The 16,096-nt window shown below is 37.6% G+C and overlaps 1 protein-coding gene across 3 annotated transcripts in view; it reads right to left on the bottom strand.

Annotated features, from left to right (window-relative positions):
- Window positions 1-4,946: 4,946 nt before the first annotated feature.
- Window positions 4,947-16,096, bottom strand: part of ZBTB5 (zinc finger and BTB domain containing 5) — a 44,848-nt gene continuing 33,698 nt past the window's right edge. For all 3 annotated transcript variants that reach the window (XM_027859103.1, XM_027859105.1, XM_027859104.1), the window contains one exon: window positions 4,947-10,157. In XM_027859103.1, the coding sequence (XP_027714904.1) occupies window positions 8,123-10,153 (2,031 nt within the window). In that variant the 5' untranslated portion in view covers window positions 10,154-10,157 and the 3' untranslated portion in view covers window positions 4,947-8,122. The remainder of the gene's footprint in view (window positions 10,158-16,096) is intronic.

A 16,096-nucleotide genomic window follows, 5' to 3' on the forward strand; every position in this document is an offset into this window, starting at 1 on the left:
TGGTACTGACAACCTGTAACGAGTTTAAAGTCAAACAATCACCCCTAAGTGGGGTGATTAGAGATTTCATGGAGAATCTAAGAGTTTAACCTGTACTAAAGGAATGGTAGGATTTGAACAGACAGAAGTGAAGACCTTCTGGGCAAGGGCATAACATAAATGAAACTGGAAGGATGGGATAAACAGAAGATTTGTCTGGAGCAAATGGTTCATGTAAGGGAATAATGGAAGAGAAGTGTATAAATAGAAGTTAGATTGTGGACAACCTTGGATATCAGGCTAAAAAGTATCAACTTAATCCTATAGGCAACTGAGAACCACTAAAAAGGTTTGGAATGAGAAAGCAATTTGTTGCAAGATGAGTTTTATGAAAACTGACTTCAGGGCAAAAGCATATAATACTTTTGAGTTAAGATGTGTATGGGACTTTATTCTGTATGCAACTGAAAGCCACTGCAACATGAAGGACATGTTATAAGAAAACAGTGCGTATGATAGACTGGATGGAGATATTGCTTTGCTCCAGGCATGAGGTAGTAACTAGAGTGACAACGATGAAAATAAACTTGAGCCATTGTGAAGCAATAGGACTGTATTCATTTGATATTTAATCCCATATGACCATATAACTCTCCTAGTATTGCTATCTTATGTTAATTCTTGAAGTGTGGTACTTAATAAATGTTTTCTGATTACTGATGTCCTTGAAGGCAGGAAACGAATTATAATTGCTTATATCTTTCACAGAAACCAGAACAAGGGCTATCTATGCACTTCATAAATAAATTTAAAACAATTTTTAAAGGACATTTTTTAAATTACAAAAACGTAAAATAAAATTCTATTCCTTGTCCTGGTGACATTGGAAGAAAAGGTCTTCTTTTCTCAGTTGTTTTTTTTTTGGGGGGGGTGGTCTTTTGTAAGGCATGAAGCGATGACAACAGATTAGAGTAAAAAGGAAGGGTCAGCACAAGGTGGGTAGGAAGGACTCAGAAAAGAAACATGCAAGCACAAATAGTGCTAGCGGGGAAGAAGAGGAAGCTTCTAAAGAGAACAGGGCTGCCCAAGCTCTCCAGCTGAGCTGAAGGCAAAACCCGCCTCTTCTGAACTTCCCTGTTTCCATCATGGAAACCACCATCCTTCCAGTCACTCACTTTTGCAACTTCAGGTTTATTCTTGGCTCCTCACTCACTTTCACCCCACATATGCAACCAATTGCCAAATCTTGACATTTCAACTTCTACATCTCTCAGGTCTATTTCCTTCTCTCTATTCATGGCTACTGCCCTATTTCAGGTCTTCATCACATCTCACCTGGACTATTAGTAATAACATCCTTGCCTCAAGTCTCTCCACTCCAATCCATCCTCCTCATGGCTGTTAACACGATTTTCCTAAAGCATAGATTTATGTCACTTTCCTGCTCAACAAACTTACCATCTGGAAAAGTCCTCAGAGGCTTTCTATTCCAACATTTTTTTACAGAGAAAGAAACTGAAGACCAGGAAGGTTAAATGATTTAGCTCAGTGACACAGGTAATATGCATCAGAGGCAAGAATTTGAATCCAACTCCATGACTTCAGACTCAACCGGCTTCCCCTTCACAACAGGGTTACAATCTACCTTATCATTCCTCTTTACAGGGTAGCCCAAAGTGTTCTCTTTTCTGTTCAAATACACAACACTCCACCTTGTCTCCATTTGCTGTCCCCTAAGCCTCAAATGTACAACCTCCAACTTCCAGCTTAGACTCAATCCCTCATTTCCTTCCAAACTTGATTCAAGTGCCTTCTACATTAATACTTTCTTGACCCCTTTAATTCAGGTGCCATCCCTCTCCAAAATTACCTTGTAATTATTTTTTGTATATTTATAAGTGTACATGTAAACTGTTTGAGGGTAGAAACTATTTCATTTTTATCAGTGTAAAACCAGCACACCTCAAAGAGAGCTTGACATATAGTATGTACTTAAACAAGTGTTGGTTGACCATTGACTGGAAATAAGAGAGACTAGTAGCAATGTCAGAATGGACTGGAGTGGGGCTGAATACAAATCATGGCATAGAACTGTAAAGATGTCAGAATGACTAAAGCTAATAACGTAATGAAATTTGTGAAAAATGCTAAGAACAAGAAAAGCTGACATATATTAGTACCTTAAGGTTTACAAAGCACTTTACACACATTATCTTAATTGAATGGATTCGAATCACCTGACTCAGGGCACTAAAACTGAAAATTCTTGTGTTAGACTGCCATTTCTGGGGAATCATGGATACTAGGGAAAAGTTACATCAGGACTAGGAAATGTGCAAATTTCTCTATTTTCAGTACTGAGAAGGTAGATTCTTGAACCTACTAAGCATTGATTTCTAGCAAAGTTCTAGGAGAAATTATTAAATGATTCAGGAGCACTTTGAAAGAGAACCAATGATCAATATGAATTGGCACAAGTTCCACCAAGAACAAATCACATTAGATTAGCCTCATTTATTTCTTGGGCAGGATTACTACATGAGTAGCTCAGGCAACATACAGTATAGAAAAAGTATATGTGAACTGCACATTGCTCATAATTATACTACTTTCATGATCTTTAACTCTGAAGTTTTCCCTCATATCACAAATCCTCTTCTTCCCCTCTACCATAGTCCCCTTAAATCTATTCTTTATCCTCACAGTGACAGTCCCTCTAAATTTTTTTTCCTAGTCCACCAACCTTGCTCCATTTTCTTCGTTGCTGCCTACAAATATCTGCCTTCTCCATCCTTAAAAAAATTGCACTTAACCTTGCCATCCCTTCAAGCTTCCCTCCATACCTAGATTTCCTTTCATAGGCAAACTTACTCATCTACATTGATTGCTTCTATTTCCTCACCTCTCAACCCAGCCCTAGCAATCTGGCTTTTGACCCCACCACTCCACTAAAACTGCATTTTCCAAGATTATTAGCAATCTCTCAGTGTCTAAATCCAATGGATTTATCTGTCCCCAGCCTACTTAACCCATCTTCAGTCAACACTGTCAATAGAATCTGAGTTGAAAAGAATTCAGAGGTCACTACTCCAACCTTTACCTGAACAAGAATCTCAACATCTTCAACAAATGGTCATCCGATTTTTGCTTAAAGATCCCTACTTCTCTTCCTTCAAATAGATTCTCTTCCCTTGACTTTTGAGATACTTTTTTATTCTACCATACCAACTCCTCAGTCTACCTAACAGAATCATCCACCTTCCACCCACTAATGTGGGTATGCCAAGATATCCAAGACTATCCTGGGCCCCATTCTCTGTCCTCTGATAACCTCCTGGGTTCTGGTGGTTTCTCACACTTAAATCTCCCTAATATTTTTTTTCTGAACTCCTAATCCAGACTGCCAATTGCCTGCTAGACATTATCCCTATGTCCCATCAGTATTTCAAACTCAACTAAAATGGAACTCATTATCTGCCTCCACAAACCTTCCTCTAAGCTTACCCATTTCTATTAAGAGACCTATCAGTCTCCCAGATTTACAACCTCTAAGTCATCCTTACCTCACACCCCCTATTATCCAACCCAATTTTGTCAACTTTACCTCTATATCTCCCCCATTCCATTTCCACTCATCCTAATTCAAGCCCTCATCACCTCTTAACTGGACTAGTCTACAGTAGCCAACTCTCCCTCTTAGATGTTCCCCTGCTAAATATTTTTGCATATCAAGTTAAATTGGGGCACTTTGGGGCATACTGGTTCATGTTCCCAATGTTGGATAGTTCTCTGGTAACTTAGGAAATATGTGTATTAAGTACAGTTCTAAGAAATTCCTAAAAATGATCTTGTGAAAGCCCAGCTCTTTGAACACATAATTACACAAATTCAACAAATAGTTTAGTTCATGTAATTCATATCTACCTCAGTCTCCGTTTCCAATCTCTCTCCTCTTGAATCTACCTTCCATGTAGCTGCTAAAATAATCTTCCTAAAGCAGTTATGAGGTTACTGCCTAGTTCTAAAATCGTCAGTGACTCCCTATTGCAATCTCCCCAGTCTGGCATTTAAAGCCCTCACTAAATCTGCTAAATGGCCTGTTAAATCTAGTGTTTCTAGAATGATTGTACATTATTCCCTTTTCCACATAGCAGCCAAGTTGGACTACTCATCATTTCCAAGTCTCAAAAGTCATTTTCCCATAGCTGTGTGGACATAGCTGTCCACATGCCCAGATTGCATTTCCTACTTACCTTTACCTCTTAAAATCCTTATGTTCCTATGAAGTTCCACTCAGGTACTCACCTCCAACAGAAAGTCTTTCTGTATACCCCTAGGTGTTAGTGCTACCTGAAACTGTATTATCTAAGATGTTTCTTAAGTGTTTTACTTCTACCCCTCCCACTAGAATGTAAGCTTCTTGAGGACAGAGACTTTTTCATTTGTCCCTGCATCCCCAAGGTCTAACACAGTGCTTTATGGAAGCACAAATGCTTTGATAAATGTTTATTAAACTGAATTATTCTCTAAATGAAGCCATGTCCGTCCAGAACCAAACTTTTAAAAGAGAAAAACCCATGATTAAAAAAAAAATTTAAAGTGATTTTTATCCTCACCTTCCCAACATTTCCACCTGTTCCTTCATCCTTCCTGGATGTACAGAAATCAAGAACACCTACCTTGATACATATGTTCTAGTATCCAAGTCAGAGTCAGGAACTTATTCCTTAAGTCAATTCTAAATCTCATCTGGTGAAATTTAAATCCGTCCTATCTTCTGATACTCATCTGAAGATAGATTCAATACTCTTAACATGAAATCGACTGGTAAACTATAACCAAGTAAGGAAGGAGAAAGAAGAATCTCATCTCATTCTGGGGGAGGGGAGGGAAAATAGAAAGAAGAAAATATACTTACTCCTCTAAAGAAAAAACTTTTTAGAAAAAGAGAGGAAACCAAGTAGGTATAAATTGTTTGAAAAATTTATTTTAAAATTAGTAACAGCACCAAAGCTTAAACACAGTGTCTTGGTTCTTTCTGTCCAATCTCTTCTCCCATTATTCAAATTTTTCATTGGTTTTTCTCCTCCCAAGAACCCATTTCCATTCTATAGCCATTCCAGTGGCATACTCACTGTTCAATAATTATTATCTAGATTGGCCAATCAGCAGAAAACTATATGTTTTTAAGAATCTTATGAAAGCACCCAGGCCCATACTTCACTCCCCCATCACAATAGCCAAAGTGGCATATGGATTTTTCAAAACTCTGAAGCCAGGTACAGTAAAAAGACAATGGAATAAAGCATGTGACTCAGCAGGCAGGACCTTCAAAAATAAAGTTAAGAAACTTGGGCATACATCTCCTAGATGAACAAGGAGTCAGAGCCTAAAACAGAGAAATTGTTGAGCCTAACAACTGAAAAATATTAATACTACTGGTTTGAAACAGTTTAGGGCTAGCTTAGTTAATATTACTAGAATAGTCAGATTTAAAAAATAAGTAATACCATTTATCCTTTAGTGTTTTGGCTACAAAATTCAAAACTCTTCAGCAAATAAAAATGCTACAACTTATCTAAAGATCTGATTTTGAGTTAGGAACTCCCTCTACCAAATTAGATCACATCTCTAACTTAATAAATAATCCTTAGGGAGTTGCCAAGAAAAGTGATGCCCATGATCACATAACTGAGAAGTATCAGAGGTGGGATTTCAGCATGTCTTCTTAGCACCAAGACTAGCATTCTATCCACTGTGCCATGCTGCCTACATATGACAAGTTAATTTTATTTGAAAATACTGTATTTTGACCAGTTTATCACTGGGTGTAAAAGGATTCAATGAACAGGTAACATTTTGCTTCTTTTATGCTAACCTATAATTAAGGCCAACCAATCAGAATAATTTCCTTATGCCATTTAAAAATCCAAATGGACAACCCTCTAACATTTCTAATAGTTCCAAAAATATTCATTAAGATAACTAACAGACTCATAATCCCTATATAGCATATATGGTAAATAAGGGACACACATGAAACCCTGCTTCTCAAATGTTAGGCATTTGTAAAAGAGTGAATCTCTAATACAATCCCTGTCCTCCTCAAAAGATAAAACTGAGAAGAATTACCCTGATGATGTGGCATAGTGTGTCTACCATCTTTGGAAATGTTTTATTCATTAAATTTTCATCCTACTTACAAAGGAAATGTAGTCAAAAATTAAGTGCAGACCTAATTAGCTGCATTTTTTAATAGCCATTCACTGAAAGAAATGTTCACATTTTTCTCAGTGTGGCAGCTTATCCCTCTCAGACTAACAACTGTTGCAAGTTTAACACAAAGACAGTGCCTTTACTTCATGGAAATCAAAGCTCTTATTTAGGAGAGGTCAATATCCATTCTAAGTAGAACCAGGGTACCTTCAGGTGCATTAAATTGCACAGAAGTTTACTACATACATCAGATTCAGACTGATTTTTGTTTCAGGGTTCCCTTAAATCAATTCACTCTATTCTGAACACAATGATTCTGAAGTATTTGCCCAAATTATACACAATTTAACTTATTCAAAAAACCTGGTATGCTGAACTCACCTGTCTATACATTGCCTGAAAAAGTACTAATGCAATAAATACCTCCAGGGAATAAAATAAAGAAACCCTAAAGTAAGATCACTGTGATCCTCTAGAGGTGGTGTTTTTTGGCTCTGAATGTTATCACTAGGGCTGAGCAATATCCATGGCTACCACTAGTAGTCCTGAGGCACAGGCACAGAATAAGGGAAAATAAGAGAAAGGAAGCCAGGCAGGCAAGTAAGGACAAAAGAGAAAAGTAATCAGTGAGATTGGTGAATGACAGAATACCACGGTCTCACATGCCACTCAATGGCTGCTATGCCATAAAATGCCTAACCTTTACTTAGAGTTTGAGAAATATCAAATTATAAAACAAAGTTTTGGGAAATAGTGAATTATAAAACACGGTTGTACCTAAATTGGAAACATCTTTTTTAAACATTTTCTTGGCCCTTTGGAGATGGGGAGGTTTTGAGGGAAAATGAAACAAAACTTTCGGCTCTTCTCTCAAATTATATATCCTTTCCCACAAAAACTAAACTGACTTTTGAGCATAACTAAGAAATAATATTACATTTGGAAAAGTTCTCATATGGAAACTCAAAGCATGAAAAGGGGGGGAAAGAAAGGGAGAGTCTTCTTACACAATGGTTGGAATTAGATTGTTAACATCTGAAAAAGGTCATCTTCTGATAAAAAAGAAAGTTCCACAAAACATAACTACAAGTTATTAGAATGAAGTAGACAAAGACTAATTCTTTTTAAACTCCCATATATATACTATATACATATATATGGAATTTTAACATCTGAAATACAAGTTGGTTAAAATACTGCTAATAACACATACAGAAACAGTACTTCACTTATTACTCAATACAAGTACATAGTATATACAATTTTGTTGTAAAACAAGAAAAATTGCCCAAACATCCAAGTGATCTTGTTGTATAAGTATATACATCTAATAGTCCAAAAGAATGCTTGCTATGGACTCAGTTTCAGCACCATCATAGCGCAGTGTCTATTACTGCGACAACCTAAAATAAAAAATACAGTACATTCTGAACCCCTAGAACTATTTTCATAATATATTTTAAAGCATTTTATGGCAGACAGAGGTATCCTAAAGGGCTTTCCCCCCATACAGGTACACAGTCGCCATTAGTAACAGTTAAGAGCTCTTTGCATCATCGTTTAGACACATAATATACCAAACGTAAATGTACAGTTATTTTATTTAAATGCTTCACACAATTTTACAAAAATTGCCTTAAAAAAATTTGCACTTTAGTTTTTCATTCTTAACTTTCTCCGTTAACTCAATCCTAAAGGAAAAACCTGGTTTCAGGGATTGCATCCCTTTTTCTTCCAAGTTTTGAATTTTCTCAAAGACCTATTAGCACAAGTGCCTGTGTCTAATTACACAAGTTCCTCAACTGATAAGAGCCACCGTTCAGCCTGAAACCTAAAACAAAATAGTGTTAAGTATCTGCCAATAGTTCTGTTAAAAACTCTTCTGAAATTGGTACTGACTTCATTTTGATCAGAGGGAAGAACAGGATTAGAGCAAAGTGCTAGGTAGATTGCTGCTCTGCCACCTGAGGCAAGTAGTCTTGGAATGTTTATACAGGTGGCTTGACTGGCTGAACCTCTTGCCGCACTTTAAGCAGGCATAGGGCTTCTCACCTGTGTGTACACGAATGTGCTTCTTACAGTCTGTTAAGGTCAAAAATGTCTTACAGCAGATTTTGCAGGCATATTTTCGAGCTCCTTCTACAACTAAGACATTGTGCTCTGATAAGGCCTTCTTACACTTGGACAGAACATCAGCAGATGCTCTGGTCAATTGAGGGGGACCAGGCTGGGAAGGATGCCCATTTTCAAAGGAGGAAGTAGGTGCATTCATTAACAACTGGGAATTAGCTGAGTTATCTTGTATTTGAGAGCTCCTAACAGAGGTCACAACTGGCATTTTCGGAGCTATACGACGATAACCTGGAAAATTACTGGCTCCCCCTCGAGAGGAACCTATCATTGTCCTGGAGAGAGAGTGTATTCCCAAACCGGTTCTGGGAAAATCTATCCCAAATTGTTCTGCAGCTCGATAACCAGAAGTTTGCACACAGGGAAGACCCATTACTTCCTGCATAGGTCTAACAAAATGTGATTCTGCAGGTTCACTGAAAGGATTCTCCACATGAGAGACAGTAGCAGAAGAATGACCAGTTGTAGGCCCTGACTCTGCACTTATTATATAAGATGTGTCATTATCTATTCTGCAGTCACTGGTAGTGTTTGGAATGTTGTCATCATTGTTCTGATTGGCACTAAAGGTGCTACTTCTGCTCTTGTTCAGAAAATTTGAAATACTAAAAGTGGATTTGTGTTCCAGATTATTGGAAACCTCCAAAATATGAATGTCCCCTACTCTGTCCGTGCTGGATTGTGGATCTGAAAAACTACGATCACTACTTTCTGGACTCAGCTCTATCTTTTCAGCACTGACCACCCCACCTTCCACTTCCACAGATTCACTGCCTTCTGCTTGAGATGTAACATCACTCACTTCATCTTGAGGTTCAGGAGAGCTCAAAGGTTCAGATTTAACCACTACTCTCATGTGGTCTTTCTCACCGAGGCTAACCTCTGGATTTTCACACTGAAAACCATTTTTCTCAGAAGTAGCTTCCTGGTCAAAGCTGGTTTCCACTTGAGTTGCCTGAGATGCCATGGACATTTGAGAAATGTTACCGGCACTGTTGTCAGATTGACTGGGCATCTGGGCATCTTCTTGTCCACTGAATGACTGATCAAACATGATAGCATTGTCTTCCTGGGTATCAGTAACTGAATCTGACTTAGAATTGTCCACAATTTTCAAAGAATCTGGTGAAAAAAACTCCTCACGAGAATGAACCACTGCCTGTCCATTCTCTGGAGTTGCATCTGAAATCATGGACTCGTCTAGAGAAGGTCTGATGCGTTGTCTGGCTCGATCTTCTGAAGACTGTTTCCGCTTGTGGAAGCGCCTTATTGGAAATGTCGTACGCTGTTCTATGTTACTCCTCATGGATAAGTTCATGGTAGTCTGTTGTTCTTCTGTACTCTGGCTGGAATTTAATGCAGAGCTCACTATACTCAGTCCCAGTTGCTGAAGCATAAAAGACCTCTGCATTCGTGCATTTTGTTCCTGAACTCTATCACTGGGGGGAGACATAGGCAGCGTCCTTGTAGTTAAATAATGTTTACAGGCCTTAACAACAGAGTTCAAATGCAGATGAGAAGCTGCCAACAAGACATCCATAACATTACTCTCCCCAAGCATGAGTGTAGAGGTATACATCATATCAATCAAAGCAGCAAAAGCCTCTGCTGTCACCACCTCACTATCCAGCTGGATCATGTTCATGGTTTGATCTCCCTCAGCTACAGTAAAAAGGGCTCGAAAATGGGTGCTGCATGCTGCCAACACAGAACGATGTGCTTTAAAATGTCTATTCCCCACCACAATGACACAATCACAAAGCTGGCCATGAAGTCGTTGGTAGTTTAGTTGTTGAAAGATTTGTTCAAAGTGTCCAGGAAAATCCATGATCCTATATAATTTAAAAGGAAAAAAAAACCAACATTAAGATTGTGAATGGTTTTAATGAGAGAATAAAGCATAAATGTTGCAAATGAGAGTCAAAAGAAAAACAAACTACCAGTCACCGTCTTATTTTAGTCTGTTGGAATAGTTGAAGGTGTCAACAATATGCAAAAGCACAGAAACTAAAAGTCTTACCAAATCAAGAGCAAACAGAATTTAGCTGTCCATCTAGTCAAGTGTGCAAATGCTGGCAAATAAACCCACAGGCTGCCCAAATACTGCCTCCCACTTTTCATATTATGTCCTTAAGTTATAGGTTGGAAATTTTCCATTAGAATTATGCTTAATACATAAATAAGCCCAAAGGACTTTGTTAAAGGGATGCATATTTTGAAGACAAGAGCTGGGCCCTGATTTAGTGATTAAGAAATTCAAAAGAAGCCCTCTAATAACCTAGAACTGAATAAAAGATAAAAATAAAAAGGAACCAAAATTTGATGATAAAGACCAAGAGACAGACTAAAGATCCCTTGTATTCAAAATCTCCAATTCTTTTCACCAAGTAAATTTTGAACAACCAGCTCCTAAAACTAAGTGTAGCACTAAATTATATGTGGCTGTTTAATAAAAGACTGTTTTATGATGTCAAGTTTAGGCCCAGAAAACTGTAGATTCTCACCTCTTTAATTTAGCAGAAAACTACTGGAGCATACTGTTCTCAGAAACCTCCCCCTTTCCTGGGAACTTTGTGATTGGCTGATTCAAAGTCTTTGTGTCCTTGGATACAGCTCAGTGACAGAACCTTCCTGAGGTAAACAGTTAGGAAAGGGGGCCAGTAGCCCCAAAGAGGTACGTTTTCATCAACACTCTCTGCCCCAGTGCTCTTGGAGCTGTGGGGACTCCCCAGAGCAAGGAGGAGCTACAAAGGACAAAAATATCATGGAACAAAAACACATCTGGCAGGTTTCTAACCCTCTATAGCGTTCTCATTGTTGTGGTTTTTCTGAGTGAAGGCAAGGGAATAGAGAAATAGAGGCACAAGCTTGACTCTGTCTCATTGCTTATGGAAAATAATGACACTACACAGCTGAGACAGTAGTCAGACTATTTTTAATTAAACTCAAGGGAATCCTTCTTCCATTTGGACCTTTGCACAGGACAGACTCCATGACAGTAGTGAATACCTAGGGCAAGTATACATCTCTCCGTTTTATGCTTCATTTGACATTAATAATAAGAGGGTTGTTGAACAGTTATCTTTATAGCTGCATTCAAGGACACTTGAATAATCCTAACATGCATAAGAAAGACATTATTGGAGGATAGTCTTTAAAGCTAAATTTTGTGCTATCAAGTCAAAAAAAATTTTTTTGTAATCGAACAACACAGTTCTTATCACCTTTCAGTCAGTTATAAAATGGTAAAGGTGTATGGTCTGATGCAGAAAATCAAGTATAAAAGCCTGACTCTCTGTTCCTTTTTCATATATTCATAAAGGAATATCTTTGCTATAAGTGTAGATCATTCTCATAAAAATGAGAAAGTAGGCATGTGGAAAATCACAAAGGAAATAAATGCTCAAAAAAGGAGGCAAGCTGGTCATGTTGTCAAAACAAGCAAAGAGACAGCCCAGTGCTACATGAATTAACATCCACAAAATATAATAAAACCTATACATTAAGTGGAGCCTCTATGGACAGCTATGTGAGAATATGGACAAGCAAGGCAAAGGATTAGAAAGCATGAATGGGTTGCAAACTGCACTAATGGAAACAATACCTGCGTCAAAGAGATCACTGATCCACTGATCAGATCACTGATCAATATTGACATCCTGAAGGAAACTCAAGGGGTCAAAAGACCAGAGATGAGTCATTAGGTCCTATTTTGTCACCTATAAGCTGACCATTTTCTCAGCTGATAGCTAAAGGGGACAGGAAGTAGAAAATACTGGGTCTAGTAGAGACAAAGCTTGCCCAACAGGAATGACTTACAGCCTACTATAACAGAAACAAACTAGGCACTTAATGCCTTTTGTTACACATACACAGAATCATAGAACCTCGGGGTTCAGAGGGACCTCTGAGGTCAAAAAATATCTAAACAGAAAACCTCCTCTATGATATTCCCTTACACTGGTCATCCATCCTCTGCTTGAAAATTAATTATGGGGAACTCACTACTTTACTGAATCAACCCATTTCGTTTTTGGAAGTTCTATTTATTGTAAAGTTTTAACTTAGGTTGAGCTAAAATCTGTTTCTTTACAGCTTCTACTCATTGCTCACAGTTCTGCTCCCTGGCCAAACAGAACATATCTAATCCTTCCATATAAGCCTTAAAAGAAAATTCTCATCCTCTTTCAATTTTTCTCTTAAAAAGAAGTCTAAAGATCTTTAAATCTTTGCTTTAAACCTAGATGAAATGATTTCCAGTCTTCTCAACATCTTCCAGTGTGTCATAGCTTTTCTTAAAATAAACAACTCTGAACTAGATACAAAAACTCAGAAGTGGTCTTATCAAGGTTGAGTATATCCTCCCTAGTTCTAAACAATGCCTTAAATATAGTAGCAAATAATGTTGGTTGAAATGAATTTGAAATGCAGCCTAACATCCCATTAACTACCATGTAACACTGTTGACTCATACAGAGCTAACAAGCTGCAAAAAGACCCAAATCTTTTCCACATGAACTATGTATCTAGTCATGCCTTCCCTATTCTGTACTTGTGCAACTGTGGGCTTTTAAAACCCAAATACAGAATTTTGCATTGATCCCTATTAAACTTCATTATTAGATTCAGCCTATTATTCTCATCTAACATCTCAACTAAACCTTCAAGTTCTGTGTCATCTGCAAAACTGATAAGCATGCTATCAACCAGTATGTATAAGCTTCTCAAGGAAAGGGACTCTCTCTTCTATTTAATGTTTCAAATGTTGCTAATTCACTTTCATTTCAAATAACGTTCTGGGTCAAATGCCTATTTCAGGTTATGGAGTGCAGAGAAGGAATTAAACAGCTTCAAGTAACTTTGTGTCCTCTGGGGGGGGGGGGTACCTGTGGGAATCAAACTGTCCCAGGCCAAAAGGCATCATGACTCTCAATATTACCCGGTCTCCTCTGGAGGCTATATAGCCTTGGTCTGCTGGCAGAAGACAAAAGTTCTAACATCCATGCCCTCTCTTCCTGTCGGAGATGTCTAAAGGAAGCTAAGCTATGCATTCACCATAAGATTAGTTCCCTGATAGTTCCTACGCTCAAAAGGGTTCTGTCATGACTTTAACTCCATTTGTGAAATGGACACAGACTTTGCCCTTCAGAAAGGGTTCTGGGAAATAGATAACAAGTAAATAAAACAAAAAAGAAAGTTGTCAGAGCCATCACTTCAGGTATGTGGAGGGACTGAGCTGAGTTTCTGCAGAAAAGCTGAGGTCAGATCCCAAGGTCCTTAAGCAGCCAGAATCCACCACTTTCCATCATGTCCTCTGTACTATAGCCAAAATGGTCTGCTTACTATCTCCCATCCAATGCATCTTTGCTCAGGCATTGTATCTTTCCCTCCCCTTATTCACAATCTTTTATTTGTGGAAGTCATAGGATCACAGGATCACAGATTTAGAATTGGTAAGGGCTTTAAAGTCCAACTCCTTGTTTCAGAGATGAGGCAATTAAAGCCCAGTAAGGTTAAATGAGCCACCAAGGCAGGATTCGAACCAAAAGCTTCCTAACTCCAGGTTCAGCTTTCTATCAATTGTTATGCTGTCTTAACTCTCAAGCCTATTTATCAATACCTACCTATACAGTTCAAATGCCACTTCTTCATAGCCTCCCTGGTACTCACAATGTACCTCTAATAATTTTGTGTTTATTTGCATAAATGTAGTATTCTACCTACAATACTATAAAAGCTCCAGTGTTATAAAATTTATAAAATTACTCTTAAGGTTCAGATATGGCGGCATCAATGAGCGCAATATCATCTATGAGAACAAAAAGAAGTCATTATTAAGAGCTGAATTTATAACAATGCAGAGGTTAGTTGGACATACATTTAAATTTCAGCTGAAGTCAATACTGAAACATCATTTACAAAGTTTCTGGCTTCGTTCTACCTACATGGTCTCCATAAAAAGTTCCTTAATAACCAAGAGCTCTCTAAATACCCAGCTAAGATAATCAGTACTTAGAAATATATCTTTAACCATTTCCAACATGGTACATTTTGAGATATTTTATGTAACACAATGAAAACCAGTATATGTTAACATGTGAATAGCTAGTGTCTAAGGTTAAAGTAGAGTAGGAGATAAGCAATGAAGAAAAGCTCTCTGTAACTAAAGAGACAGAATATGGGCTTCATTTTGAATTAACACTATATTAAGATAATAAATTCCTCAAGTATATGTATAAAATATGGATTTTCTAGTTTGGGATTAAGTCTCAAAAATAATTCCTGTTTCAAATACCCTGGGAGTCTCCTTGATAAAATCCTAATAGAAAGTTAACAAAACATATAAGCTAATAAAAGAAGTAGTGGTATTAAAGAAGCATATACACATGAGCCTTGAGGAGTAAAATTCAAAAAGTCAAAGAGGCTTAAGCACTGTACAGCTTCTATACATACTTAGGTGTAAAAACAATCAAAATTCAAATATTCACATGTTGTAACTATGTCCATTACATTGTGATTTCTAAGTTAAAGTCTACCAAATTTTTTCAAAGATACAGTTAAATTAATCACAAAAAAAAAATCACTACACTGTGGTGTTTATGCGTGATGAATCTTTAAGTGTTTACAATGAAAATAACCCCCAAACAAGGACCCGTAAGAATGAATTCTCATAATCCCCATCCTGCCTATCCTCATTTTCTCAATTATTTCCCTCTTCTTTATAGGAATGAACCATATCACCTTTTGGGCTGAGGCAAAGGATCAGACTTTAGTAAACAGAGCCAGGTTCTTAGTGAATTTGCCAAATGAAACTTAACTCCTAGAACAAAGAGGTAGTGGTTTAGTTAAAAGGCTCGAGGTAAACTAAACTGATTTATATTAACTACTCTGAAGAAATAGTAAGCACTAAATTAGAATGAGACACCAGTGATTATTAATAACCGTAAATAACCTAGTTCTACAGAAGGTTATAAACTAACAATTACAACAAATACTGATTTTATATTAAATTATCATCATAAATATAAGAGCAGGATCCAAATGATATGATTAACAAAGAAAAAAAGGTAAAAGCTTTTTATTTTATTAGACATCTAAAGTAGACAAGGATCTTTGATATGGAGTAATAATAGTTAAGCTAATGTTTTTAGTTATTCAATCATGTCTGACTCTTCATGAATCCTGTGGACCATAGCATGTCAATACTGTCCACAGGATTTTCTTGACAAAGATACTGGAGTGGTCTGCCATTTCCCTCTCTAGTGGATTAAGGCAAACAAATTAAGAGACTTGCCCAGGGTCACACAGCTAGTAAATGTTTGAGGAAGCTAATGTTTATGATGGTCTAAAAACTGTGGGAGTCTCAGCATACCCTTTGCCCCCTTTCCACTACTTGTTATTCAGAAGCAGAAAACCCCACAAGTCCAAGATCCATTTCATAATTTTATTTCTTTTGCAGACTGTCATGCAAACTCATCACCTGGCAATATCTCCATTCTTTGCAAGGCTGGTCCTCACATAGCAGACAAAGCCTATCCTTGGGACTACACTTGCTGAAGTCCTTCCAAAATGGCAAAACCTGCTAGAGCTTGCTGGCATCGCCCTCAAGAACTTAGGATTGTCTCCATGAATTCCTGAAGAATTACAGGAAGGCTATCAGTGTGCTGGATGGGCCTATGGTGAAGCTTTCATGTGAAGACATAGCCAAGAATCACACAGTATGAGAGGGCAAGGATAAGTAGAATTCTGCAACTCTGGAGTACCTACATCA

This window comes from Vombatus ursinus, unplaced genomic scaffold, assembly GCF_900497805.2.
Source record: "Vombatus ursinus unplaced genomic scaffold, bare-nosed wombat genome assembly UNPS02014158.1, whole genome shotgun sequence".
NCBI lineage: Eukaryota > Metazoa > Chordata > Mammalia > Diprotodontia > Vombatidae > Vombatus > Vombatus ursinus.